Genomic DNA, 27,004 nt, shown 5'->3' on the forward strand with positions numbered 1-27,004 from the left:
ACTATAAATACCATTGTATTGAAGTAGCTTACTTTTATTTTAAACTTTTGGTTCTTGTAACATGAGGGCCTTACTTAATAAATATTTTCAGCAAGTAAATTTTATGGGGTGGTTGTTGATACTGTTACAGTTTGTGCTAATTTAACTCATAAATGTGACATTGCAGTTATGTAAATGAAATTGTGCCAATCCATAACATCCTTAGTACTTTGCAACACAGAGGTAAAAATTCTTATGATTGGTAGAGGGTAAAACTTAAAAAGAGAGACAGAGAGGTCTGTGGCTAACAACGGTTAATATGGCAACAACATGTTTGGTTTAGGCAGCTGCTGCCTACACAGCTCACTCATGTTCATCTATGAAGTTCCTGCTGCTTCTTTGCTATGATACTGTAGGATTTCAAAGTTCGGCGAGCATGTGCTATAGCTAATATGCTATTTGACTGGAGGCTTCCAGCTTTTTATGATTTCTGTTGATTGAAGGTTACTAGTAATTTATGAGGAGCAGATAAAATATGTTCTTTTTGTTATACATTACACTAAAACCAATGTACTGTGGCTTCCATAAACAGTAAGATTTAGATTTTGTTTACTTTTAATTATTTATAAAAAGTTTATACAGTTTGTATTTTATTTACTACAAGAAACAGCAAGATTTAGCTTTTTTTACTTTAATTATTTTTAGAAAATTTATACATTTTGTAATTTAATTTACTACAATGAAATCTTTAATTTGTGGTGTGCAGTATGTTTTGTTGATGTATTTTATTTAAGTAATATTTTCCTAAATGCTTTATTTTATTAAACCTACTTAAAAAATTATAAAATTTTGCTACATACGTATATAAAAAGTTGCAGAAAGGTAATTTTTGCAGGAGGGGGCATACACCTTTCTCAGTTGTGCCAGTGGCAAAGGATCACCGTGGTATGCTTCTGGATTCAGTTGGAAAGTGGCAGAATCTGGTAACCCAAAGAAGCAGAATGTATGGCTGTTTCCAGCAGACAGTTTCCCTTGATGTTTTGTCTTGACAGTCTCCCAGAACCTTATCAGGAGATTTTGGTAGTATACTCCTGTGACACTTTACCCATTTATGAAGATAATCTGTTAGCACTATACCATGGCAGTCCCAAAAAAAATTCAGAAATCACTTTTTCAAAGAAAGTTGGGTCTTCTATTTCACTGATAGTGAATCCACATTGCCACTGCTTGGTGACCTCCTTTGTCTTGGAGTCATGGTGATACACCCTGCATACGTCCATAGTGATTAGGTGGCTAAAACAGTCATTTGGGTTGACCTGAGACACATGCAACATTTCCACCACTATCTCAGCTCGGTGGGTTTTTGAATGGGCCTGAACAATCATGGAAGACAGCAGGGATGGACCTTTGTCATTTTACAAAAGTCTTGAAAGATGCTGAAAATTGAGATATGACTGATTTTCAATTTATGCACTCTTGCCTCTATTGTGATACACCAGATTTTTCGGAACACCAGGGCCTCCCTTCTCTTTCGATCCCTGTTCTTCGCAGAGAGATGGTATGTCACTTTGGTATCAGACTTGTTTGACCACATTGAAAGCATAGGTATCCCTAATTGCAGTGTTGTATGATGTACTGTACTCTTGAACTAACTAGGCACGGACTTTTGCAGTGTTGTTCTGTTTGAATTCCAAAAAGAGATTACCAAACAAGAATCCATTTCATCAACTGACAGCACCATTTTGTTTCAGCTCCTAGCAGTGTGCTACAATACTGTGCCATAGGAATTTCAGTGTATACCAGGACTGCAGACATGTACTTACAAACAAAAAAATGAATTGTGTAACTACATTTTTCTGATATGATGGTTAAAACATCATGATTCCCCTTAACAGACGAGTTTGCAAGCTACACAGAAATCCAGCTGGCATCATGACTATGAGTCAACATTTTGTTGTTAACAGCTTTCTTTTCTATCAAGAAGTGGATAAGAACTGCAGAAAGGTTCCAGCTTCATAATTCAACGTTGAAGACAGTCTGTGTCTGATAGCAAATATTTTGCGACTAGTGAATAAAGATAAACACCACATCCCACAAAAGTAAAATGTTAACATTTTTATCTGGAGTGTAATAGTGTGTCAAAGGCCTGCTGCTATAACCATATTTGCCCAGTCAAACTCCAAAAGCTAACCATTATGCTGACAGTGTTGACTGCCTGTGCGTTAGCCATGTGCCCACACCTGTCTATGGGTGCCCAGATGCCTGACTGCCTGCATATTAGTTATTTCCCTTAAATGCCTGTAGGCAAGAATTTGAGCCAGAACATCCTGTTCTTGACATTTCTTCAGAATAGGGCCCTTAAAAATAAACATGTTTACATTAATTGCCATCTTTCTTGTTACTCCTGTTATCCCAAACTTTCAAACCCTGCTTCCTGTCCCCTCTCCTTTTCTCTCTCTTTTCCACAATTCATCAATTATGAAAGAATTGCTGCATGTAAGTTGACTGTGCTGGCATGGTTGCTGACTTTAATTACAGAGAGTGAAAGAAGGAAACTTCGCTTGCCAAAAGAAGAGGATTGGAGTAAGCTTTAGATTGCTCCCACTATAAGTGGGACCTGTATTTTGTCCTGTGAATGAAGGTTAAAATTGACATATAGAACTAATGAATTATTAATTATATTCGTGTAATTGAAGTGGAAATTAAACTCTGTAAAGCAATAGTATATTACAGTTCTCACAAACATATAGAAAGTTTGAAATAGAAACATTCACCATAGTAGCTGCAATTTTACCACAGTCTTGTTTTAATGCAAAGGCTGGTGGATGCTTAAGCAAATGAACTATTTGCCTTGAGGCATCAAGTGTCTACAGATTGGAGACTAGAGTGAGTATGCAACAGTGCGAGAAGCATCTAGAAAAGGTGGAGGAATGTATTTCTTACTTGCCCCTCCAGCTGCCACTTTTGGTGCTCCTATGAATAGTAGGTGATATTGTAATTATAGGATTTTACTGTCTCGGACTGGTTCAGAGAGATTTTTGTAATTTGAATTAGCATTCAAATGAACAGATATTGAGAATTCTTTCTGAATTTGAAATTTAATTTAATGTAGCCAATCTTTAATTATAGTTTTGTTTTCCACACAGTTGAAATAATTGCACAATCATATTGAAAAAATGTGGGACACTGTTTGGAGTCAACATATGTAGGTACTGCTTGTTTACCATGTCTTCATGGAACTGAATTGACAGATAGATGCATAGAGTAATGCTTGCCACATTCATACTAGTTCATAAATTATATATGCCTTTCAGTTCATGTTAAATGGCAAGTAACAAGGGGAGCTCAGCCACCTGTTGGGTACTGTTGGATTTGGTGAATCCAGGGTTCTTTAGCTGAAAGGTGTTCAGTGAGTTGATTCTTCAGTAACCGTAAACTCGGGAGCATGCATCAGTGATTGCTGCCAAGAAACTTGTACACAGCAGAAAATTATGGCACTGGCTTAACTATACAGATCATGAAGCTGTTAAAAACCCTTATAAAAATAAAAAGCTCATCCTCAAGGTGTGCTGCATACTGATAAATTCACTTTTAGGGAACCTCTGGGGCACTTGCCACAACCCATTTGTATTGGACTTGCTTTGATGTATGTGGCACAGCCGAACCTCAATTTGCATTGCTGCTAGTGGGAACCCCCCGCAGCAGAATTTTAGTAGTAACACAGCCTCACAGGGAATGGCTTGAAACGCCAAGATGGAACAGGCAACATAGCCTGCTGCACAGTATGAAGAAATAGGCAGTGACACCTGACAAGGAGTTACAGTTCAGACAGTCATCCAAGAGGGACCTCTCTGCAGACCAGGAGCAGAACTTGTATTATTTGCCTTGGCTATACTTGCATTCATACACAGCTACATGTCTCCCTCCAGGGAACTTTAACTCAGAATAGTGTACTTTCATATGAGTCATTCATTCAATTTCAGCTCAGATAAGCATTAGAGATTGCTGTTGTTCTAGTCTTGCCTTTTGTTTGTATATTTCCAGACTATGTTCCCTAATTTCAAAAAAACATTCAGTTAGCTGTCTCAATGTTAGCTAACTGTATGGACCTTCCTCAGTCTCTGTGTTGTGACGTGTCTAGACCATTCACTGGATGTGACGTAGAACATTACAACACCAATGCCACAACATAGGCAATAATACATGTACCAGGTTGTTATAATTTAAGTGCAGCTGCTCACAGAGGTCCAGTGTGGGCTGTAATTATCATACGACAGCAAAACTTGGCAGACACGCTAATGTGTTAATGTGGAACTGATTTATGCTGGGAAAAATATTAGTTACAGTCTTGTCCACCCAGTGCAAATCTGACACTGTCAATAAAAGTAATACAAACACGAATGTTTTCATGTGTAATGCTTTGCAAAAAGGAGGGCAGAAAAGGACAAAAAAGGGAGAAAGGTGTAATGTTGACTTAATTATTAACTGCTGCTTACCCAGTCTGTTCAATATGAGCACTGGAAATGTCAACAAGATGCTGCATCCATAAAACAACGTGATCAATGTTTGCTCACAGCAGTTCTGGAGGAATCTGAGCAATGTGTTCCTGTATACTGAGCTTCAGATCAGGTAGAGACCAACATGTACCAGGGACACATTGGTCTCTACCTGATTTGAAGTTCAGTGTACAGGAACACGTTACTCAGATCCCTCCAGAGCTGCTGTGAGCAGTTGTTGATGATGATGTTTTATGGATGCAGCATCTTGTTGACATCTCCATGTTCTTTTAGATAGCCCCCAGAGCCAAATGTCACATGGATTCAGATCAGGTGATCTTGCAGGCCAAGCACCTGGAAAACCTCTGAAGATAACACATTTGTGGAAGGTTACATGAAGCAGATCATTCACTGGGTGAGCAACATGAAGTGTTGCCTCATCTTGCACAAAAACAGTGGTTTCCGCACAGTTGCGTTCTTCCAAAGCAAGAATCACATGCTGTACAAGAAGGTCTCGATAATGTACAGATGTCATGGTACATCTGACAGGTCCTCTGGGTGTATTATTTTCAAAGAAGAATGTATCAAGAATAAAGGTACTTGTATATACACACCACACAGTCACATAACAGTGAGTGCAGTGGCTCGCAGTTCTGTGTATTCACTACACATGATAGTATAAAATATGCTTTACCATTCCATAGAAGCCGGCCGCTGTGTCTGAGCTGTTATAGGTGCTTCAGTCCGGAACCATGCTGCTGCTACAGTTGCAGGTTCAAATCCTGCCTCGGGCATGGATGTGTGTGTGTGATCTCCTTAGGTTAGCTACGTTAAGTCCCATAGTGCTTAGAGTCATTTTTTGAACTCCATAGAATATTGTGCAGCCACATGTCATCAACATTGATTTGTGCCAAAAACTGAAGAGCAAATTCAGAATGTTGCTGCAGATCATGAGATTTAAGTTACTGCAGCATCTGGAACTTGTACGGGTAGTCGTGCAATACAGATAGCAAAGTTTTACGTTTTTATGACCTTGGGATGGACACTTCTTGTGACACTGTATGAGAACTAGCGCTACCTGGGGCATGTACTGCATGGTCAGTTACAGAAACGGCAACCTTGTCAATAACTTTCACTGAGAGAGGATACCTTCCTCTTCCAGGTTCCATGCCAAACTCATGAGTGTTCACAAATCATCATCTTCAAACCATTTAATGACATTGTGCCTCTCTTCATACCTTTCAATCAGTGGTACTCTCTCAATGCAACACTGTAACTACTACCGTTCAAATAAACAGCTTCAGTAACAGCGCACAGTCTCTCTTCTCGATAGCCATACTGTTCACTCACATTGTGGGTTGTCAAATGACAGTGTGGATGTCATATCATTGTACAAACAGTGTACTGTGCCAGATTTGCACCTGGGCACCAAAATTGGAATAAATTTTTTTCCAGTGAAAATCAGTACCACATTAATGCATTAGAATATCTACCAGTCCAGCTCACACTGGACCTCCGTGAATAGCTGCACTGTCATTAAAACCACCCAGTATAAGGGAGCCAATATTACTTACCCTGCCCACAACCTGAATACATACTATTATTAAATTGTAAGGCAGTATAGTATAGTTAGGTAAAATTTCCATGTTATTGTATATGGATATAAGTAATCAACAACTGATACAAAATGATAAAAGAGACAGTCAAAGGAATGGCACCACCAGATAACTTGTTTACAGACAATGCAGAAATATATCCTACTTTCACTGAGAGCATAATTAAGAGCTAGGTTTTTGATCAGTGTTATTAAAACTGATGTTAATTTGCATATATTTCTAATGTATTAAGATTACTGCATTTATGAATGTTCTCAATCAATACAGCACATCAATACACATAAATTGAGACATATATATTGACAGCATGATTAATGTAATTGGACTAGTATTCATTATTGAAAAGCTTCTTTGTAAAGCTAGGACAGAGGACAAGAGGGCTTGTAACTTTGGTCAGTTGCTCACATGTGGTCACTCTGGACTCTAATTCTGGGCAGTGGTACACTGCGCTGCTACGGTGATAAAATACTTTCTGTGTAGTGGAACTCTGAAACTGAGTAATTATTAGTTGACGCACAGCTTGAGTCCACTCTCATGCTGTTTCTTGAATGACTCAGCTAAAAAATTAACTTACTTAAATATTGATTTCACTTTCTGGAACTTTTTATAATTTGCATTTAACTTGGAGTGCTGCAGAACTAGTGAATATCAGATACAGTCGGTACTAAGATATACCAGTGCACAGAATCTTATAGTTTGTCAAAGTCCATCATTCATCAGTGTTATGTTTGGTGAAATAAACCAGTGGTTGTAAATTGTATTTACCACATTCCACTGCCTTATTTAAATATTACTGAACTTTTGTATGAACTTGCAGCTAGACATTGTGGCATAGTGCTACATGTGCTTGCAGGAGCTGGATAGTAATTTACCGAGTGGATGCATCTCCGCCCCCCCCCCCCCCCCTTTTAGACTCAAAATAATGATATGAAGATGGTATGATGGTATCTGCTCTTTTAGACATGTCTGAAAGAACTGATACCATCTTCATATAGTTAAGGCTAACCAGCAATTGACCTTCTTCAGTGCGGAGGCACACACATTGCCCGAACTATTACTGGACTTGGTAAGATTGTCTGTCGCGAGTAATGAGTGTAGTGGGCAGGGGCACTACAAATGTAGTGAGTGGACGTTAAGTTGGGAATGTGAGTCTCATGGGGAGTGTGCAAGGGATAAATCCCTGCAGTCGAAATATCCTCTGTGCCCTTGGTGGCTCAGATGGATCGAGCGTCTGCCATGTAAGCAGGAGATCCTGGGTTCGAGTCCCTTTGATGTATATCAACGCCTGTTGACAGCTTAGTGTCTTTATTTAATTATCATTTCAAAATAATTAGGTCAAATAACATTTGTATTAGGGCTGTAAACTCATGGAGTCCACAAATGCTGGTACAAATAACTGAACCTGCAGATGCACTATCAAGGGAATGCCCACATGTGCCCCAAACTGGCAATGTGTGCAGCAAGTAGTATGCAAGCTGTTGTTATCAGAACCCAGGAATGTAACACAGAAGTGTCTCCTACTACATAGATGTCATCATAAACATAAGGAGAAACCCACAGAAAATAACAGAAGAAAGACAATGGCAACCTCAAAAAGCTGTTGAATCTCAGAGTGCCATCACTACTTGACAGTGAAAACAAGATTGATGCGTCTGGGAACAAGATGAAAAATTCCCCCGCCTCTTTCACTAATGGCTGATGTACTTCACGATCACAGAGTCTGGTGGAAAATACCAATGAATGACTTCCATCCTCCAGGAGAACATGAGATTCAAAACCTGTGTGAAGAAGCTGAAAAACTTAGCAGAAGAGTGACCAGTGTGCATCTGTTCATGAAAGGTGCATTACATAGACTCATGATGCCTCTATGCTAATAAGCCCTCTATACAAAGGACAACCTTGGTGGTGGTTTGGCTGTGTTTGTCAACATGATGTACTACTCAAGCACCATCACCCTTGGTACCAATGTACAAGCTATCATGCCACCTATTAACATATCAGTTATGGTTAGAGGCCTGCACAGATAAGAGAAATGCTGTCTGCATTGCATCCACAAGACCCTTACCTGCAGCTGCAAGATCCACATTGACATATATTAAAGTTTTGTACAGCAATTTGACCCATCACTGGTCTGACAAAAACTTGTGCCTGACCTGAATTTCAGCTGCTGAAATCCACACTCAGCTTTGATACAATTTAGACCTGGACATATTTCAATGACAGACATATCAGACTTAAACTTTTTTCATATAGGAGTGTCAGAAAACATATTTGTCTCCTTTTAGATAACCATATTTTAATACAACAGGGTCTGCCATATTCTTGATATGGTCAGAAATTAACAACATACTGTCACAATTACTGAAGCAGATTTTGAAAATTGTTCTCTGCATTTTCGCTGCATTGGGAAGTAAAATTAAAATGTGGCACAAGTTGTCATATGTTGCATACTGTTAAATGTTAGTCACGTAGTTGGTTTATCGTACATACCACCCTGCTGATTTATGCCAAAGTGTTGCTCTTCTCACTGTAAGAACCATTGTAGTGTGTATTTTAAATATCCTTAACATATTATTTATAGAACATGTGAATAACAAACAGGAGTGAGACTATTAAATGAAAGTTCCAAAGGACAGCTTGTACTAGAAGATCCTAATTATCACACTGCAGTTGCTTTTCAGGATTGCATTACTTAACTCTGTTACTACAAAGAAACAGGAATTAGAGCAAAGGCAGCTGCTTATAGGATGGAAACAGAATGAACATGTAAAAGTGTGCAGATCCAGAAAGAAGAGCATGTCACTAAAAAGTCGGTTCCAATGCTTGTAACTCAAAAATGTCTGCTCCAAATGAAAAATGTCAAGTTGTCAAAATTATAGAGCATGAAATTGCAGGTCACAAAAGCACCTAGTTACTCAGTTTTAGGCTCTATTAAGCATTCACACATTTAAAAGCCAAAGTAATTCCATTCTGTTGTTCTCCTTGTAAGTCAAAGTTATTCAATGAAACGAAATTTCCAGTCAGAAGACTGCTCTATAGTGAGCACATATGTGTTCTCTATGTATATCTTTAATTTTTCTTCATTCATGTGCATTTTTATTCGTTTTTATCCATACCTTAATTGGTAAGAGTGGGTTGCTAAAATGAAAACCAAGTACATAGTAATGACTTTTTGCCATCATCATGGGAAACAAGCCTGACAAGTTTTTCTTCCAACCCCACTGGCATGGATCAGTTTTCTTCCCAACCAAGATTGCACTTGGTGGCAGAAACTCAATAAGTGCTGTGTCCAATGTTGGCAGCAGCCTTTAATGTTTGAAAAATTTTCTTGGGGCAGACTTTACAAAAAATGCTCATACCTGAGCTAATCCAAAGTAGTGCAGCTACAATTCCTATACAGGGCTAACATTAGCTGTTCTGCTGCCTGTACTATTACTTCTTGAGAGACTGAGGGTTTACTGAATTCAGCAGCTTGCAGCCTGAGGGGTAGTTGTTGCTCCATAAGGTTTAGTGTTTTCCCTTTTCCTTGGCCAAAAAAAGATGATGTGGTATCACATCCTGTGAAGGCATGACTGAAGAGGGCAAATGCAGGATCGAAATTGAAAGAATTATTGGAGTATCACACTCCTCTGATTTCCCTTTTCCCAGTTGTGGGAGTACAGGTTGCTGTCTCCTTGACCCATTAGAACAAGCACACCTGTGTCCTCACTTATGATTGCCATACTGTCAGACTCATCAGCTTGGGAAATAGCTGTTTCCACAATTAATGAACAGCAATCTTCTTCTGCCTGTAGCATCCTCAAATTTCCTCATGAGCATAACAATCAAGTAGTTCTTGTTGCTCTTATTTTTGAGAAACTTCTCCTGTGAGACTGCATCTTTAAACAATGAGATCTTTCAGACCTTGTTCCCCTTTGTGAAGCATCACTTGCGTAGAGAAAAATTCAGAAGTTGAACGTCATATTTCTCAATCAATGTTCTTGCCAGACTCCATAGCTGTGCAGGGAGAGACTGCCATGATTCCTCCCATGGAATGGAAAGCATTCAGTCCTTTAGTCGTGCAGATGTTAAAATCGGTGTTATCAGATATGAGCTAGATGAATCCTTCACTGGTTATGTTAGGATGCTCAGGTTGTACAGGCAAGGGCGTCTCAAACAGGTACGCTTCCATATATGGAGCTACGAATCCAATTGCACAAAGAGCATCGACAATATGTCTTGATAAATATATTTTTTACATTAATGTACTGAGCCCAATAAATAGTGAAGATAGAAATGACCATTGCCTTACTGCAGAAATCACTATATGTGACAAAGCAACACACTTTTTTCAATTATCTAGAGTTCATTTTGATTTACAAAAAAATAATAAAATGAAATTACTTTCACTTTCAAGTGTATGAATATCTAATAGTGCCTAAACCTGAGAAACTATATGCTTTTGTAACATGAAATTTCATGCCCTGCAACTCTGGAGGGCTGTTTTCAATTTACAGACATTGGAGCTGACTTTTTAGCCAAGTTGTAAAAATGAACGAATTTCGGCAACTGATTATGGCCAAACAGCTGCACCAATTTTGACATTTAAATACATCATTCGACGAAAACTTTAATGCTATTTCATTTGGTATGTTGTAGCATTTTTATTAGGATGCATAGTTTCCAAGTAATAGGCAGAAACCTGAAAAAAGTGCCAAAATTTCTTGGTTGTTTGGCCACAAAAAGTTGCCCCAAGGGTTTTGGAGGTTGAAAACTTGGGTACAACATACTCTGAACTACATAAAACTATAAGATAAAGAAATCTTCTACCTCATTTTTTTGCAAGCAAAGGGCCTTTTTTGTGATGCCACTATATTGAACTAATAGTCAACTGTTTCTAATTACAAAATTTCATGTGCAAATTAATATCTTTTATTCCACAACTATTACTCAGCTGATTATTAATGGTGGAATGCAACACATCTACAACATTTATATAATGGTGATAAATGTTTTCATCTGTCTCTCCAAGTGTCGGCTCACCATTGTCATATTAAATACTAATATCAGCATTTACTTTATATTCATATCAGTTTCCTCAATCTCAGCCAGTTGTAATTTTATCCATCCCTTTTATATGGCTACCCTTCAAACACACATTTTTAAATGTTAATAATATACATAAGAAATTTATATCTAGTCAAATAATGTCAAACAGTGCATAATCTTCAACTTACTGTGATGTTGTAACCTTCAAGGGGAAAACCATCAAATTTGAGATCCTTAATGAAACTTTGTCCATTATTGGTTAGCAGCAGAAATTCAGTTAGATAATTGTTATATTCAACTGAATCCTCAGCATCTAAGGAACACAATAAAATAATCATTAGTTTACTCATACTGAGTATGAAGGAGTGATCTGTATTCACTTTCTTAGGAGAAGAAAGACTTCTTAGCCAAGATCGCAATAAAACACTGTATTGTGGATAACCGGTTTTGGTAAAATGTTACCATCATCAGATCTTTGCACAGGTTATTATAAACATCTTGTACCACATACACAAAAATATTTCCATTACATCTCCAGATGCATAACTTTCATGTAATATGTTGTGCATCTGGAGGTTTAATGGAAAGATTTTGTGTGCATATGGCACAAGATGTTTATAATAACCTGTGCAAAGATCTGATGATGGTAACATAATTTTACCAAAATCAGTTATCCACAATACAGTGTTTTATTGCGACCTTGGCTTAGAAGTTTTTCTCCTCCTAAGACAATAAAATAAAGTATGTAACCAAATATGGATGAAATATGTAGTAAAACATAAAACTAACTCTACTGGAAGCTTGGAAACTGTTCATTCATGTTATCTGTGAATTATTGGTGTTCTTTATATGTGAGGTCTGTTCAAAAAATTCCAGAACTTTGTCCACAAAAATTTTCTATGCTTACCTCTTACTTATTGTGCATGGTCTCCTTTGAAATACTCTCCTCCATAATTGATATGCTGCTCCCAATGCCATTTCCACTTCCGGAAGCAGTCCTGGCCTGCCTCTTGCTGGATTGCGCGAAGTGCCTTCTGTGAATTTTCTTTTCTCTCATCTATCATTGCAAATCTTTGTCCTTTCAACAGGCTTTCCAACTTTGGAAATAAAAAAAAGTCCAGGGAGGCCAGGTCTGGAGAGTAGCGTGCATGAGGCAACACAATGATTTTGTTTTTGTGTGATTGTCACGCACAAACAGGGGGGAGTGTGTGTGTGCATTATCATGATGCAAGAGGCATGGATTGTCTTGCCACATTTCAGGCCGTTTCCTTCTCACATTTTCTCACAAGCATCGCAAAACGTCCTGATAGTACCACTGATTAACAATTTGCCCCTGTAGCACAAATTCATGATGAAATAATCCTTCAAAGTCAAAGAAAACTATCAGTATGGCTTTGACATTTGACCTGACCTGATGAACTTATTTTGGTCTTAGAGAAACTTCCACGACCCATTGTGAAGATTGAATTTTGGTCTCAACATCATAACCATAAACCCACATCTCATCACTAGTTATGATCCTCTTAAGGAACACCTCATTCTCATTTGCGTAATCCAAAGCTCTTCACAGATTGCGAGGCAAATGTCTTTTTGTTCTTGACCCGTGAGCCATGGGACAAGCTTCGTGGCAACACGATGAATTCTGAGATGCTGTGTCAGGGTTTCATGACATGATCCAACTGAATTGTTCCATTTTTCTGCCCTCTCATGGACAGTCAGTCCTCGATTGGCACCCACAATTTTATTGATGTTCCATCTGGCCATTTTTAAATCGTGAACCATTCATAACACTGAGTATGGTTTATGCACTCATCACTGTAGGCTTCCTGCATCATTTGGTGTGTCTCTGTAAAGGTTTTCTTGAGTTTTGCACAAAATTTAATGCAAAGGCATTGTTCCTCTAACTCTTCCATCCTGAAATTCACAAACTTTGCGACACAATGTTCTACTCAATACAACACAGAGCAATAACTAACAGACATACAACAATGAAACTCCTGGCAGTTACACATTAAACATAGGCATGTGCAGGGATGCCAACCACATTTCGCTTCAAAACACCATTGGTGCAAAATTATGAATGTTCCAGAATTTTTTGAACAGACCTTGTATTACAAGAGAGAACACTTTTTTATGCTTGCTTTCATTACAATAAACTTCATTATTTTGATTTTTTGCAGCAAGACATTTTATAGTTGATACGAGTTGGGCATGTCAGGAAACATGGTATTATGGGAGTATGAATTTAAAGAAAAATGTTCAAATAGAAGTACACAGAAGTAACTTGTCTGCCAATGAGTGGTGGCTTTAGCCTGATATGAAATAAACTACTCCTATAATGACATTTATGTTAACAGATGCTAAACTGTAACTCAGTAAAATGAAATGGGACAGTGAGGTAGCTGTTGGTTGGCTGCATTATTTAAAGTGTTCTGTATCTTCTATAGAATTTCATACTATTCCTGCAGTCTTAATGTAATGTTACATTAGTCAGACTTCAATGCGCATCACTACACATTTTTTTTGTTTAATCTCATAAAAATAATGAAAGTTGATAGGACTTACTACTTATAACTTAACATTGTGTGGGTTGGAGTGGGGGAAGGGAGGCGGGAGCAGAAAAGGAAAGAAGGAAGACAGACAGTAAAACGGCCAGTGACTTTTTGATATTCAGGATTTAGAGAGTTATTAGTCCCATATACACATGTACCTGGTGTTCACTGATGCTATAAAAAGTAAGCTAAAGATAGAATGTGAAATACTGATTATTTGTGAGCAACATTTCACAAAGGTTAATAGTGCTTGGTGAAAAAACTTGCACAGAGAAAATATACAGTGTGACCCAACAGTCTGTTAATGTTAGGAAATTCAATCCTTCACAGAATAATGTAGGTAGAGACATAAAACTTTACACATGGTGGAAATGACAGGCGGTTTTATCGAATGCAAAAAAAGTGCACAAAATGACCAACAGATGGTAATTCATATGAAACAAAAGAATTAATTAGCGTAACAATTGACTTTTAGTGAAGTGGATGTTCTTTATAACAAATGCTCAACATGTCGGCCATTATTCTTCAACAGTACCATCGGCCTCCATAGCTGAAAGGTCAGCGTGATGGAATGCCATGAGAGGAGCCTAGGTTCAATTCCCAGCTGTGTCAGAGATTTTCTCCGCTCGGGGACTGAATGTTGTGTTGCCTTTGTTGTCATTCCATCCCCATTGACTCTCAAGTTACTAAAGTGGCATCAACTAAAGAGACTCGCAGCAGGTGGCTGGGCTCCCCACAGGTGGAGCTCCTTGTCTAGCCATATGCATTATCATTATCATATCAACAATACCTGTAGTCGAGTGACAAGGTTTGGAACAGCACTGTACAGCAAATCAATAGTTATGGTGAAAAACTGCCATCCAATATTGTCTTTTAGCATCCCCAGTGAGGTCAGATGATTACGGTAGACAACCAATCATCATCTATCCCAGTTTTTTGAAGTGCCCAAACTGAACTGCAAAAATTCTCTGCATCACAAAATCGGTGTTCATGCTGATGCTGGATTTTGTACATATAGCATTGGGTGGTATGCCTTAGTGCTTTCCTAGCAGTGGTGTATGGAATGCCATTGCAACATGTATTTTCACGAGAGCTGACTTCACCATGCAGAGATGAACCCACTAAAGTCTCCTTTCTTCTTGAACTGTCTGAGCAGCAGTAGCACCTCTGTCTAGCACCCACTACAGGGCTGATCATCCACACAATGTGAGGCTTTGAACTTTATGATCATTTTCTTCTCAGAAACACTTGCCACAGGATCTTTACCCATTCAAATAACCTTCTTATGGTATGAAAATCATAAAGTTGCAGTTGTGGATCCTCCATTCTGATAGTAAAGCTCCACTAACACTACCTTTTCTGGTAAAGTCAACATGCTGTTGTAACAATACAAGGGGGACCTACCTGTAGATTAAGGTCGCCTCTCAGTAGATGTGCCACTGGTTCTCTAGCTGAAACTGTTTGTGATAGGATTGTATCTCTTAACAAATAAAAAGAGAAGGCCAATGGTTCTTTTCACATGTTCACACAAAATTACTTTGCATATTTATTTATGGAGTTTGATTTCTATTGCTAAAGACCAGGCCTCATTACAGATCAAAAATGTTTATGCAGGTCTCCTTGTACACACATTTGACAGATAACTTTAAATTATATTCTGCCAAAACGATAAGAATCCTGAACTAATTGGCACAGAAAAAATTTTCCCTATAGCAGATAAAATTTTTCATGAACCAGATGATAGTAATGTTCAATTGAAATAGCAAACTCTAACCTAACCAATTTTTGAAACATTAAGTAATTTCAGTAACCACACCACATTCTTACACTTATCTTTAAATAGCCACCCTGCCCGTAAAATCGGCAGTCTGTGACCAGCTAGCACGATACTCGCATCTCTGCATTGGTTAAAGTGAAAGTCTGCTAGCAGCAAGTAATTATATAACTTCTGTATGTTGGTTCATGAGCGTGTCAATCAGGCAAGTAAATGAGTAAGATCCACATATCAGAAAGTCTGACATCAGAATTTGTACATGCAATAACTATGTTGGTTGAAGTGAAAGCTCCAGGTGAGCTAATATACAGGGTGTCCCAGCTATCTTGTCCATCCAAAATATCTCTGGAACAGTAACAACTATTGGAAAACGACTTTCACCGGTATCAATGTAGGGCTGGGGCCCATGAATGTACATATTTGGAAACGTTCTAAAACGAAAGCATATGTGTTTTTTAACACAAACTTATGTATTTTTAAATGGATCTCCTATATCTTTTCTTCAGCAATCCATAGCATGAGAAAGCACATACACAATGGCATTGATTGCATCGCAATATTCCCATTACATCTCGAGATATTAAGATGCAAAATTGACGCTTGAAACACCCGACATGCGCTGCTAGCGCACATCCTGAGGCTCAGGCGTGAACCCCATGTTGCCCGTAATCGCGATGTGATTGACATGCGTAATCACACTTCCATACTTATCAAGAGGTCCGAAATGAATAATACGGTCTGCTGCCATCCTGCATTAATGTCGTACATCCCAGCAGGTACTTATCCCGTAGGCTAGGGGTGATACGGTTCTGTAACATATCTGTGTACCGCAATGTTAGTCACAAAGTTAACTTCATTTATCGTTTATCCGTTACTAAAAAGGTAATGCCATTCAACATTAAAACTTTACTTTACTGTAGATCTAGCGCAAGTGACAATTAATCATTCACTCGTAATAGTAAAATTCATGTTGATGGTTTCAGTGAAACGAGCATGTGGACTGTAAGTTTTACCATTGTTTAAGTAAAAATGTTTTGATTTGGGAAGTTCAGGTAGGACATAGAAGCTGAATGTAAACATGTTTAACCAATTAGTTTTATTATCACATAATTATCAATGTTATGTTTATCTAATGTGTTAAGTTACAAATTGCTGCAAACAAATGTTTCTTAACATCACTGGATAAAATGGCCCTTTGTAGAAACTTTCACTGTGATACCAGCACTACATACTAAACATAGCGTTCACATCTCATGCTCAAAGTGATGCCCATTGGCTTGCATACATAGAGTCACTCTGCGGATGAAGGATGCCCTACTTTGTGCTACTGTTTCCTCTTTGATGGCTGTACAAGCATCAATATTGCGTTGCTTCATGTCCTCTGGTGTTGTTGTTTCATGTTGGTAAACAGCATCCTTCACTGCTCCCCAAAGAAAGTAATCCAGCAGTGTAAGGTCCGGAGATCGGGCAGGCCACCTAACTGGGCCACCTCGTCCAATCCACCTACCAGGGCGTGCGTTAGCTACGCATGTCGGGTGTTTCAAGCATCAACTTCGCGTCTCAGTATCTCGGGATGTAATGGGAATATTGCAATGCAATCAATGCCATTGTGTATGTGCTTTGTCAGGCTATGGACTGCTGAAGAAAAAATATAGGAGGTCCATTTAAAAAACATAAGTTTGTGTTAAAAAACACATATGCTTTCGTTTTAGAATGTTTCCAAATATGTATATTCATGGGCCCCAGCCCTACATTGATACCAGTGAAAGTCGTTTTCCAATAGCTGTTATTATTCCAGAGATATTTTGGGTGGACAAGATAGCTGGGACACCCTGTATATATGTAACAACTACGTATGTGAAAATTCTGCAACTGCATAATATCTTTGCAGCATAAAATCTTGTGAACAAATAACACATAAACAGCTAATTTTCTTAAATTGGATAATGCAATTAATTTCGGTGATTGCACTACAATTTATTTTGTGTGCATTGTTACTTCTATAATTCTGTGACTGCACACCATACCACTGTGGAATTCAACAAATACTATGTCTCTGACTAATGACTGAAATATTTCTCTTCTGGATATGTTGATGAAGAAAGAGGTGCATGTATTTTTACTTGTTTAAACTGCAATCTGTAAAACTGGAACTGGTCATCAATAACTTCATAGCATTAAAAAAGTTAAAGGAGCCACTTTTAAAAGTTCATCTAATGTGTGGTCTACATCATATGGCATTATACTATCAGTTTCCAGAATATTATTTCAGGAAATCAAGATATGAGACTTTGTCATACATGAAACTGAGTGTATCAAGAATTAATGGGAGCAATGGAAGAGCAGTGTCCTCGAAGGTGACACACATAAGGAGGAGAACTTGGTGAAGCAGTTAGGTGAGCAGGTATTGAGCCTGTGGAGGAATGAAGATAGAGTGTCTTGGGTCCAGATCACAAAGATATCAATGATCTGAACCAGACCAAGGGCCTAGTATTTTGGATGGCTGGGGAAGTTTTCTCTGGATGGCCTATAAACAGGTTTGATTATGAGTGTGCCATGTGGGCTCTGTTGCTGATAATGCAAATTAGTTTATATATTTCCCCCTCATAGAAGAAGTAATTATGGGGCAGGTTATAGTCGGTCAGGTGTGCAAGGAATGGCGTGATGGGTCTGAGGTTGGTAGGATGGAGGTAAAGGTAATGTTTCGCGGCAGCAAGGTCATGGGCCTGAGGTATAGAAATTAATTTTGTCTAATTATTAAAAATGCATTTCTCTGTGTGTTTCACATCAACGTACCAGGGCTCAAATACCTATTGCTCTTTTTTCATTGTATCTGAAATTGTTTCAAGGTACTGTGATTAATGTATTGCAAGAGTCCAGGTCACTGTGGCACATGTACTACTAAGAATGATCAGATTTTGTCTAGTATTCAAAATATTTCATATTCACCTCTGAAAATGTACTTACCATATTCTTGGCTTTCAAGATAGTTTTGGAAGTCCTTAAACCATATTTTTTGTGATCCCTGGCTAATGTAAGGATTTTCTGCCAGCTTTGATATAAGAAATTCAAGAGCATTATTGTTTGCCTGATAATAGTTATAGTAGTAATCTATTCCTCCTGAAATAAAGATACAGATGAGTTTAAATCCCAATATTCTACAAAACAAAGGCAGATTTCTTAAAAAATATGACACCAATGTATCCTCCACCCACCCATATATATATATATATATATATATATATATATATATATATACACACTTCCTGCTAGTCATCAATAGGGACACATCATTAGCTTTCAGGCAATTCTTCTTCAGAACTATGGAGTCCATATATGCACACATGTGCCTGCATGGCTACATTGTCTGTCAAAGACTTCCCATTACCCCAGTTGTATGTTTGTGTATGTCATTTGTTGTGGATTTCATTCATAAAGATAGAGTTTCAAAAGGAGAATAAGCTTAAAAATACTGGTGCTTTAGTCACACAAAAAACCATACCGAAATAAAAGTTAACCTGCACGGGGAAAAAACAGATGTACAAAGAAATAGGGTCAGCACATACCAGGTGTCTCTCATAAGACTCTCTGGAGTCCATCCAAACAACTACTGCTCATCATGTGTAGTGTGTGATACCCTATGTAAGTTAAAAATGTTAGTTTCTTTCTTGTTACAATCAAAATGTGTATTTTAAGTGTAATGCTATATGCTCATTTGACAAAGCAGTTGTAATAATAGTCTAGTATGATCTATGGTGCAACAATATGTATTAACAGAGAAGCAAAACATACAGAATATACAGTACTCCACCAGGAACTGAGTACTGTTACTGCCAGCACACAAGATGGGGCAAGTAATATGTGGTAAAAAAGTGTGCATCAATATGGTAAGTGCTTGAGAACATGGTATTAAACTGAATATTACATCAGACTAACACGGGACTGCTCTACCAAGGGGGCACATGAAATTCAGTTTAAAAAATATTTTGTTTGTAATGCTATTTTCTGTTTACACTGGGCATTGCAAGATACCTGTGGTAAAAAGAATTTGACTGACAACATAAACATCAAAAAAGAAATATTGCAGCCATCTGCCTATACACTAGAGAATAATGTGATTGACAACTCTTAGAAGAGACACCCTGTATACAGTGCGAAATCTCTGATGCAATAACAAGCTTCACACAATTTAGGTAAAAAGGGCTCATGAAAGCACTGATGAAAGCTTCAAACAATTTAGGTTAAAGAGGTTGTCTCATTTCCTCCATGTAAAACAGTCACATTAAAAGATAAGTAATTTTGTTCTCTCTCTTTCTCTTTCTCTCTCAATATAGTCTTTTCACAAATATAGACTGAAATAAAGTAATAAGTTTATGATTTTATGAGAATATGAAAACTTCATTAAGAGCGAGAATGTTGACTTATCATTGCATTAGTTACTATAGAACTGTGTGCACATAGTGACTGATTGATTCGTTTCATTTTCTCAGTATTCCATCTACTGTGGGAGAGTCATGCGTGACATTGACACATGTCGATTACTCTGCCAAAATAAATTGTGCCGTTTGGCCATTGCTGTGACACACACAAAGTTTTTTTTATGTCATATAGGTGCTGAACTGGAAGAGAGAGTTCTCAAAACTTCATCATATTTTAGCTGGAGAAGGTTTTATTTTTATGTAGTAGCAAACTCATCATAGTATTCCAAGAGCTCCATCATATACTCTTTTTCCATATGTTTTGTGTTATAGATGTGGTCTCCTTATGTATACTGTCAGCAATCACTCATTCAATCTGAGTTGATGATTCTTGAGTCATCTGAGGCAACAGTTTCTGCAGTGCTGAATTTATTTGTTCAGAATATTATGACAAATTTCAAATTACGATATTTTAGACTTAATAATATCCTTAAAAGAAATTATTTTGTGCAGTTTTTGGAGGGCTGAAGCACCTGTTGAGCCACTGATTGAAGGAGACAAGCTGTGCTGGTGCAGGCACTGGATTATTCACAAGACATGCTCAATTTCCAATTGTCTTTCAGGTTTTTTTTTTATGTGACAAGTCATTATTGACTAACAACATACTTTGTATGGAGAGTATGGCAGATATTATTTACAATGGAAAGAATTAATCTGGTCAGTTGGTCAGTTTTTATTGGGTAAATAGCGTGAATTATTTGACATAGTTTTCCTGGAATGTGTTTTGTCTTACATCATATTAGCGATAATATTTGAGTTAATCTATCTCCAAAGACTTGTACCATGCTAAAAATGTTTTCTTCTATTATTATAAAAATTATTTTGATCATATTTTCCATCAGAAACCCTGTTACAACACAATTACAATTCCTAGAGAAATGTGATGAGGTCCTCCACCAACTTTGAATTTACCATACTCTTACTATACAGATTGTAAGCTTATACTCAGGATTAATCACCAAAGCCCATCATAGATTATCTTGGCATTTAAAAGATTTCTTCTTGTGAAGTTCCATATTCTAACTGTCTTTCATTTGTTCAGAGCAGTAGCAACCTCTCCATTTAGTTAATATTAATTTTTTGTACTCTTGCATTATTGATGGGCTTGTGGCTGCCAAACAATTAATGTTTCACTACTAACTAAAATCATTGTTGTGCATATTCACTCAGTAATCCTATAGGCTCTAGTTTCTCAGACTTTTGCACTTATGATTTCATGGTTCACTTCAATCACTTTTCTAGGCTTCCTAGTTAGAGACGTCAGAGGCATTGCCTTGGTAGTGTTGCCTTGACTTGTCCACTAGTTTTGCACATGACAGACATAGCCTTAATATATTCCTTTTTAAAATCTATCGCAAGTAACTGATAATTTGCTATTACATTTATAATACAACAGTTTCTGACTCGAGTATTATTCCTACATCTTTAATTTGTTTCATTTGTCAATTTTATACACAGTATTGTCTGAAATTTTTACATGTACAATGTTTTTCTTAAATTTATTTGTAGTAATTATTTGTCACAATAAAATCTATCATTTTCAGAGTGCATATAATGTGTGATGATACACCTGCATAGCTCATAATGTGTAACTGATACCATTTTGCAGGACATTGCCCAGCTCATATTTTTGTTGATGTAGCAGTTTAATTGTGAACATTTATGGCTGCTGATGCAGAAACTGCAGGTTTAATTCTTGGGGACCACTACAGATGCTTCTTTGGTGGAAAGTGCAGTGTGAGATACACACATCCTGGATGCCCAAATGAGTAACTGCTTGAGTAAAATAAGTAAATAGAGACCCAAGCCATCAAAATGGCATCAGATTGAGAGGCTTGCACCAGGCTATTACACTACTGGCCATTAAAATTGCTACACCAAGAAGAAACGCAGATGATAAACGGTTATTCATTGGACAAATATATTATACTAGAACTGGCATGTGATTACATTGTCACGCAATTTGGGTGCATAGATCCTGAGAAATCAGTACCCAGAACAACCACCTCTGGCCGTAATAACAGCCTTGATACGCCTAGGCATTGAGTCACACAGAGCTTGGATGGCGTGTACAGATACAGCTGCCCATGCAGCTTCAACACGATACCACAGTTCATCAGGAGCAGTGACTGGCGTATTGTGACGAGCCAGTTGCTCAGCCACCATTGACCAGATATTTTCAATTGGTGAGAGATCTGGAGAATGTGCTAGCCAGGGCAACAGTTGAACATTTTCTGTATCCAGAAAGGACCGTACAGGACCTGCAACATGCGGTCATGCATTATCCTGCCGAAATGTGGGGTTTCACAGGGATCGAATGAAGGGTAGAGCCATGGGTTGTGACACATCTGAAATGTAACATCCACTATTCAAAGTGCCGTCAATGCGAACAAGAGGTGACCGAGACGTGTAACCAATGGCATCCCATACCGTCATGCCAGGTGGTACACGCTTCCAATGTCTGTGATGCAGCGTCAAGGGTAACCACAGCCATGGTCTCCGAGCTGATAGTCCATTCTGCTGGAAACATCATCAAACTGTTCATGCAGATGGTTGTTGTCTTGCAAACATCCCCATCTGTTGACTCACGGATCGAGATGTGGCTGCACGATCCATTAGAGCCATGCGGATAAGATGCCTGTCATCTCAACTGCTAGTGATACAAGGTCGTTGGGATCCAGCACGGTGTTCCATATTACCCTTCTGAACCCACCGATTCCATATTCTGCTAACAGTCATTGCATCTCAACCAATGCGAGCAGCAATGTCACGATACAATAAACAGCAATTGCAATAGGTTACAATCCGACCTTTATCAAAATCGGAAACATGATGGTACGCATTTCTCCTCCTTACATGAGGCATCACAACAACGTTTCACCAGGCAACGCCGGTCAACTGCTGTTTGTGTATGAGAAATCGGTTGGAAACTTTCCTCATGTCAGCATGTTGTAGGTGTCGCCACCGGTGCCAACCTTGTGTGAATGCTCTGAAAAGATAATCATTTGCATATCACAGCATCTTCTTCCTGTCAGTTAAATTTCGCGTCTGTAGCATATCATCTTCATGGTGTAGCAATTTTAATGGCCAGTAGTGTATTTATGTCACAATACTGAAAATACATCCTGTGAATTAAACACCCATGCCTCCTTTTGGTTAAATGTATGAAATACTTATAAGTAACTAAATATTGATAAATCATGCCTGACACTTTTCTATTCATGTAAAAATTCTGTACACTTCAAAATTCCATGTATGACATACATGTTTGTAGCACAGTCAGAATTATTGGAATGTCCAGACAAGCAAATCTGATATGAACAAAATGAACCTTATCTGCAGCTCAAGCAGGATTTAGGAAAACATCAATGAAAAACTTAGGATGGTATAAATGCAACTGCTGTTGTCATATATCAGTACCGACAACAATAATTATGAACAATAACTATAAAAGCATATCCAAAAGTATTGAGTCGTTAAAACATCTATTCTTTCAGAAAAGCTGAACCATAAATTAAGCATAAGTGTAATGTGTGTCTTGTGGGAGATCAATATGCCAAATTGGAAGGTGTAGACCATGATGAATGAATAAAGACCTACACTCAAGAAAGGAAAAAAAGGTAGTAATATCAACAACAACAAAAAAGGAAAATTATAAAAATTGTAGGATGATGAATGACAATAGAGGGGGGAGGGGGGAAAGAAAGAGAGAGAGAGAGAGAGAGAGAGAGAGAGAGAGAGGAGGGGGGGATGTTTAAGGGGGGACTAGAGAGAGAGAGAGAGGAACCCGGGACTTTCCGTATCATATTAACTTATATTCTGTGACAACAGAATATGTTAGTCATATTGTCTCATACTTACGCATGTATATGCCTCCCCTCTTTCCGTAGAAGGGAAAATACTCAACTAATTTTTCATTGAATTTTATTGGATATGAGCCCTGATTCAGATACCACATGGGATCAAATTTTCTCTCCACACGTAGGACTCCCACAATATTAATACCAAGCAGTACAACAGTTGTAAGTAGAACAACAACCTGCAAAGAAATGTGTAAAAAATCATTATTTTTAACACAAACCCAGAATAAATAATGTGGAGGAGCCACATCATACTGTAAAGAAGGAAAGTAATTTAAATACAAGTTGAGTTACAAAACATCCCTGTTTCTAGCAAAGACATTTTGGGTTGTATTTAACATCTAAAACAACTGTTGTCTTTGCCCTTCTTTCTGGTCCCCTTTATCCAAGTAATGCAGGGCCAGGACTAGTATGGTGCTTCTCCAGCTTTTCAAAGAACCAATCATACAAATATATACGCTATTAATGTGATGGGGTTGTCATTCCCAAAGGCATTTTAAAGTTACTGCTAGTCTCCCCCCCCCCCCCCCCCCCCCCCTCTTTTCACAAAGGAGATCAAATGTGACGCCTTCTCAAAGTGTTTACACTTTATGTATCTCAGGTGAGACATGGGACCTAGCCCAGTATTTACCTAGGTTGGTGTGGAAAACCACCTAAAAATATGTCCAAGCAGGCCAGTACACCTGCTCCTGCCATTAAACTGTGAGGTACATTTGATCCAGGGCCAGCACCTCTCTGCACCCCAGAAGCGGGTTTTTTAATGCTTTCAGCTTTCCAAAAGGATAAACGCTACCTTTATGTTCACTTTAAATACATCAGTCATACCTGTATATACTAAAACATGATTCTTATGACTCAAGGTTTGCCTACATGTATCTTATTCAATGTATTGTTTCCAGGGCCAGAATTGTGAGAAACACGCTACTCTGTACTAGTGAATGACTTGTGCAACTGTTGCTCAAAAGGGATGTTCCACATGAGAAGTTTATCATGAATATGATACAGAATTCGTAATAAAGTCAATGCTTAAATACTTGCAGTACAAATCCCCAGACACTTCTGAAACATCTAGTGCACCTTCAACTTTTTTTCCTCTGCTGTTTCAATAAATTGCTTAAAGCAAGTGGTGAAGTGGTTCCATTGAAAAGGACTTGGCCAATTTCCTTCCTCATCCTTGTGGAACACCTATATTAACCTTGTCGTACATGGGATGTTAAACCAAAATCTTCTTTCCTTTCTTTGAGGTGATTTTCCTAAATCACTCCAGGCAAATGCCGGGATGGTTCCTTTCAAAGGGCACGGCCGACTTCCTACCCCATCCTTCCCTAATCCGATGAGACCGATGACCTCGCTGTCTGGTCTCCTTCCCGAAAACAACCAACCAACCTTTCTTTGAGATTTGATGGATCATTTAAATGGGTTTACTAGAGGTGAGGATAAAATTGTGGTTCTAGATGGATGTGTAGGACATATTTTGCTATGATTCCACCTGCCGGTATATCGTTAAGAAATTTAAGGGAAGAAAGCTTTGTTAGTATGTTGCAGAGAGTAGGTGGATGTTGGAAGGGTACCACAAAATTTAAATGTGTTATTAAGTATAGGGTAGAGACCTATTAGATGTTATGTTGAGAAAGAAGTTGACCAGTCTGAAAAATGGCTTGTGAGATATATTGCCAAAAGATGAACTGGATGAAAACAAGTGACAGGGTGGTCTGGCATTGTTGAGAGGTTAATATACAGCAGTTTTGGAACTAGACATGTTATTGTTGTGACTCGCCGATCTTTCAAAGTGCCACTGCGCAGTTACGCGCGTCCTCTACATGTGGTGCTGTCTGCCAGCCATGCAGTAGCAGTGCCACCTAAGCGGCCAGCCAACCAGCAGCCACTAGACTTGGACTCAGTTATGATTTGACTGTTAAAGTGTACACACGTCTTACTCTGTTTACTTGATCTGTGACTTCACGTATGCATCTTCCTTGGAATATATTTGTTCAACTTGAAGTTATTACAATTGGCGATGAGGGTGGGATTTTTTGTTGACCCACATGTTTCCATGGCTACTTTAGAGCAACTATTGCAAAGTCTCATAGAACAGCAAAACGCTTCTCACAAATGCAATTCGTGATTTCATCGCGGCATCAAATGCGGGGCGTCTCTCGTCGTCGTCTCTACTTACTTTTCCTCCTTACGACGAGACAGCGGAAGACTGGTCTGGTTATGAAAAACGTCTTCGACAGCACTTCTTGGCATTTCATGTCACGGACGAACAAAAATGCAAGTCTGTGTTCCTTTCATGGATTCCAAATGTATCATTTGTTGTCGCAATTGGCTCGTTTGAAAGATCCTGCATCTTTGTCCTTTGCTGAAATGTGCTCACTTCTGTCCATATATTTTCAAAAGCAAACACATGTGGTAGCCTCTCATGTTGCCTTTTATCATTGTCAAAAACAACGGAATCAATCGTATCGCACTTGGGTTGCTGAACTTCACAACCTCAGTAGAAAGTGTCAATTTGTTACTGAAGTTCACAAAGAATCCTACACCGATTCCATGGTATGGGATGCTATTATCCGATTGGTGCCCGACAAAGAAGTTAGGCAACGTGCCCTTCAGTTCGTAAATCCAACTCTAGATAAGTCCTATCCATCGCTCAGTCTTTTGAAATTTTTCGCACTGCTGGAGCGCAAATAGAGGCATGGGGCGATGTCGGGGAAATACAACCTCTGTGCAATGTTGACGAAGCATATGGTATGTCCCAACTGGCCGACGTGGCCGCAGTATGGTCCCAAGTGCAGCCTCGGCCTAACTGTAAACAAACCTCTAAGAAACTGTAGCAAAACCCATGGCAAGTTCCTTCATGTCCACGATGTTTTACGAAATATTCATGAGAAGATTGTCCACAATGTTGGGCCGTGTGTCACAAATGTAAAAAAAAAAAAGGGTCATGTGTCACTCGTTTGCAAATCTGACCGCATACATGATGTTCATGAACATGACTCTGATTTTGATTCTGTGTTGTCTGTCAATTGTACTTCTTCCCTTTCAGGGAAGTTATTCCTCACTGTCCAAATACTTGGTCGAGATGTTCGTATGCAGGTGGATACTAGTTCTGCTGCCACTATCATCAATTCTCAGACATATCTTCAGTTGGATTCTCCAATCCTGTCACCTGTCACTAGGCAATTACGGACTTACAATAAACAGAAGATATCTCTCTTGGG

The 27,004-nt window shown here is 38.4% G+C and overlaps 1 protein-coding gene across 1 annotated transcript in view; it reads right to left on the minus strand.

Moving 5' to 3' along the window:
• LOC126297714 (patched domain-containing protein 3-like) overlaps nt 1-27,004 on the minus strand; it is a 570,171-nt gene that overhangs the window by 122,586 nt on the left and 420,581 nt on the right. The window contains exons 11-13 of the mRNA XM_049988846.1: nt 23,785-23,962; nt 18,413-18,565; nt 11,308-11,432 (exon numbers count right to left, since the gene is read on the minus strand). Of these exons, the coding sequence (XP_049844803.1) occupies nt 11,308-11,432; nt 18,413-18,565; nt 23,785-23,962 (456 nt within the window). The remainder of the gene's footprint in view (nt 1-11,307; nt 11,433-18,412; nt 18,566-23,784; nt 23,963-27,004) is intronic.

The sequence above is a fragment of the Schistocerca gregaria genome, chromosome X, assembly GCF_023897955.1.
Source record: "Schistocerca gregaria isolate iqSchGreg1 chromosome X, iqSchGreg1.2, whole genome shotgun sequence".
NCBI classification, from domain to species: domain Eukaryota; kingdom Metazoa; phylum Arthropoda; class Insecta; order Orthoptera; family Acrididae; genus Schistocerca; species Schistocerca gregaria.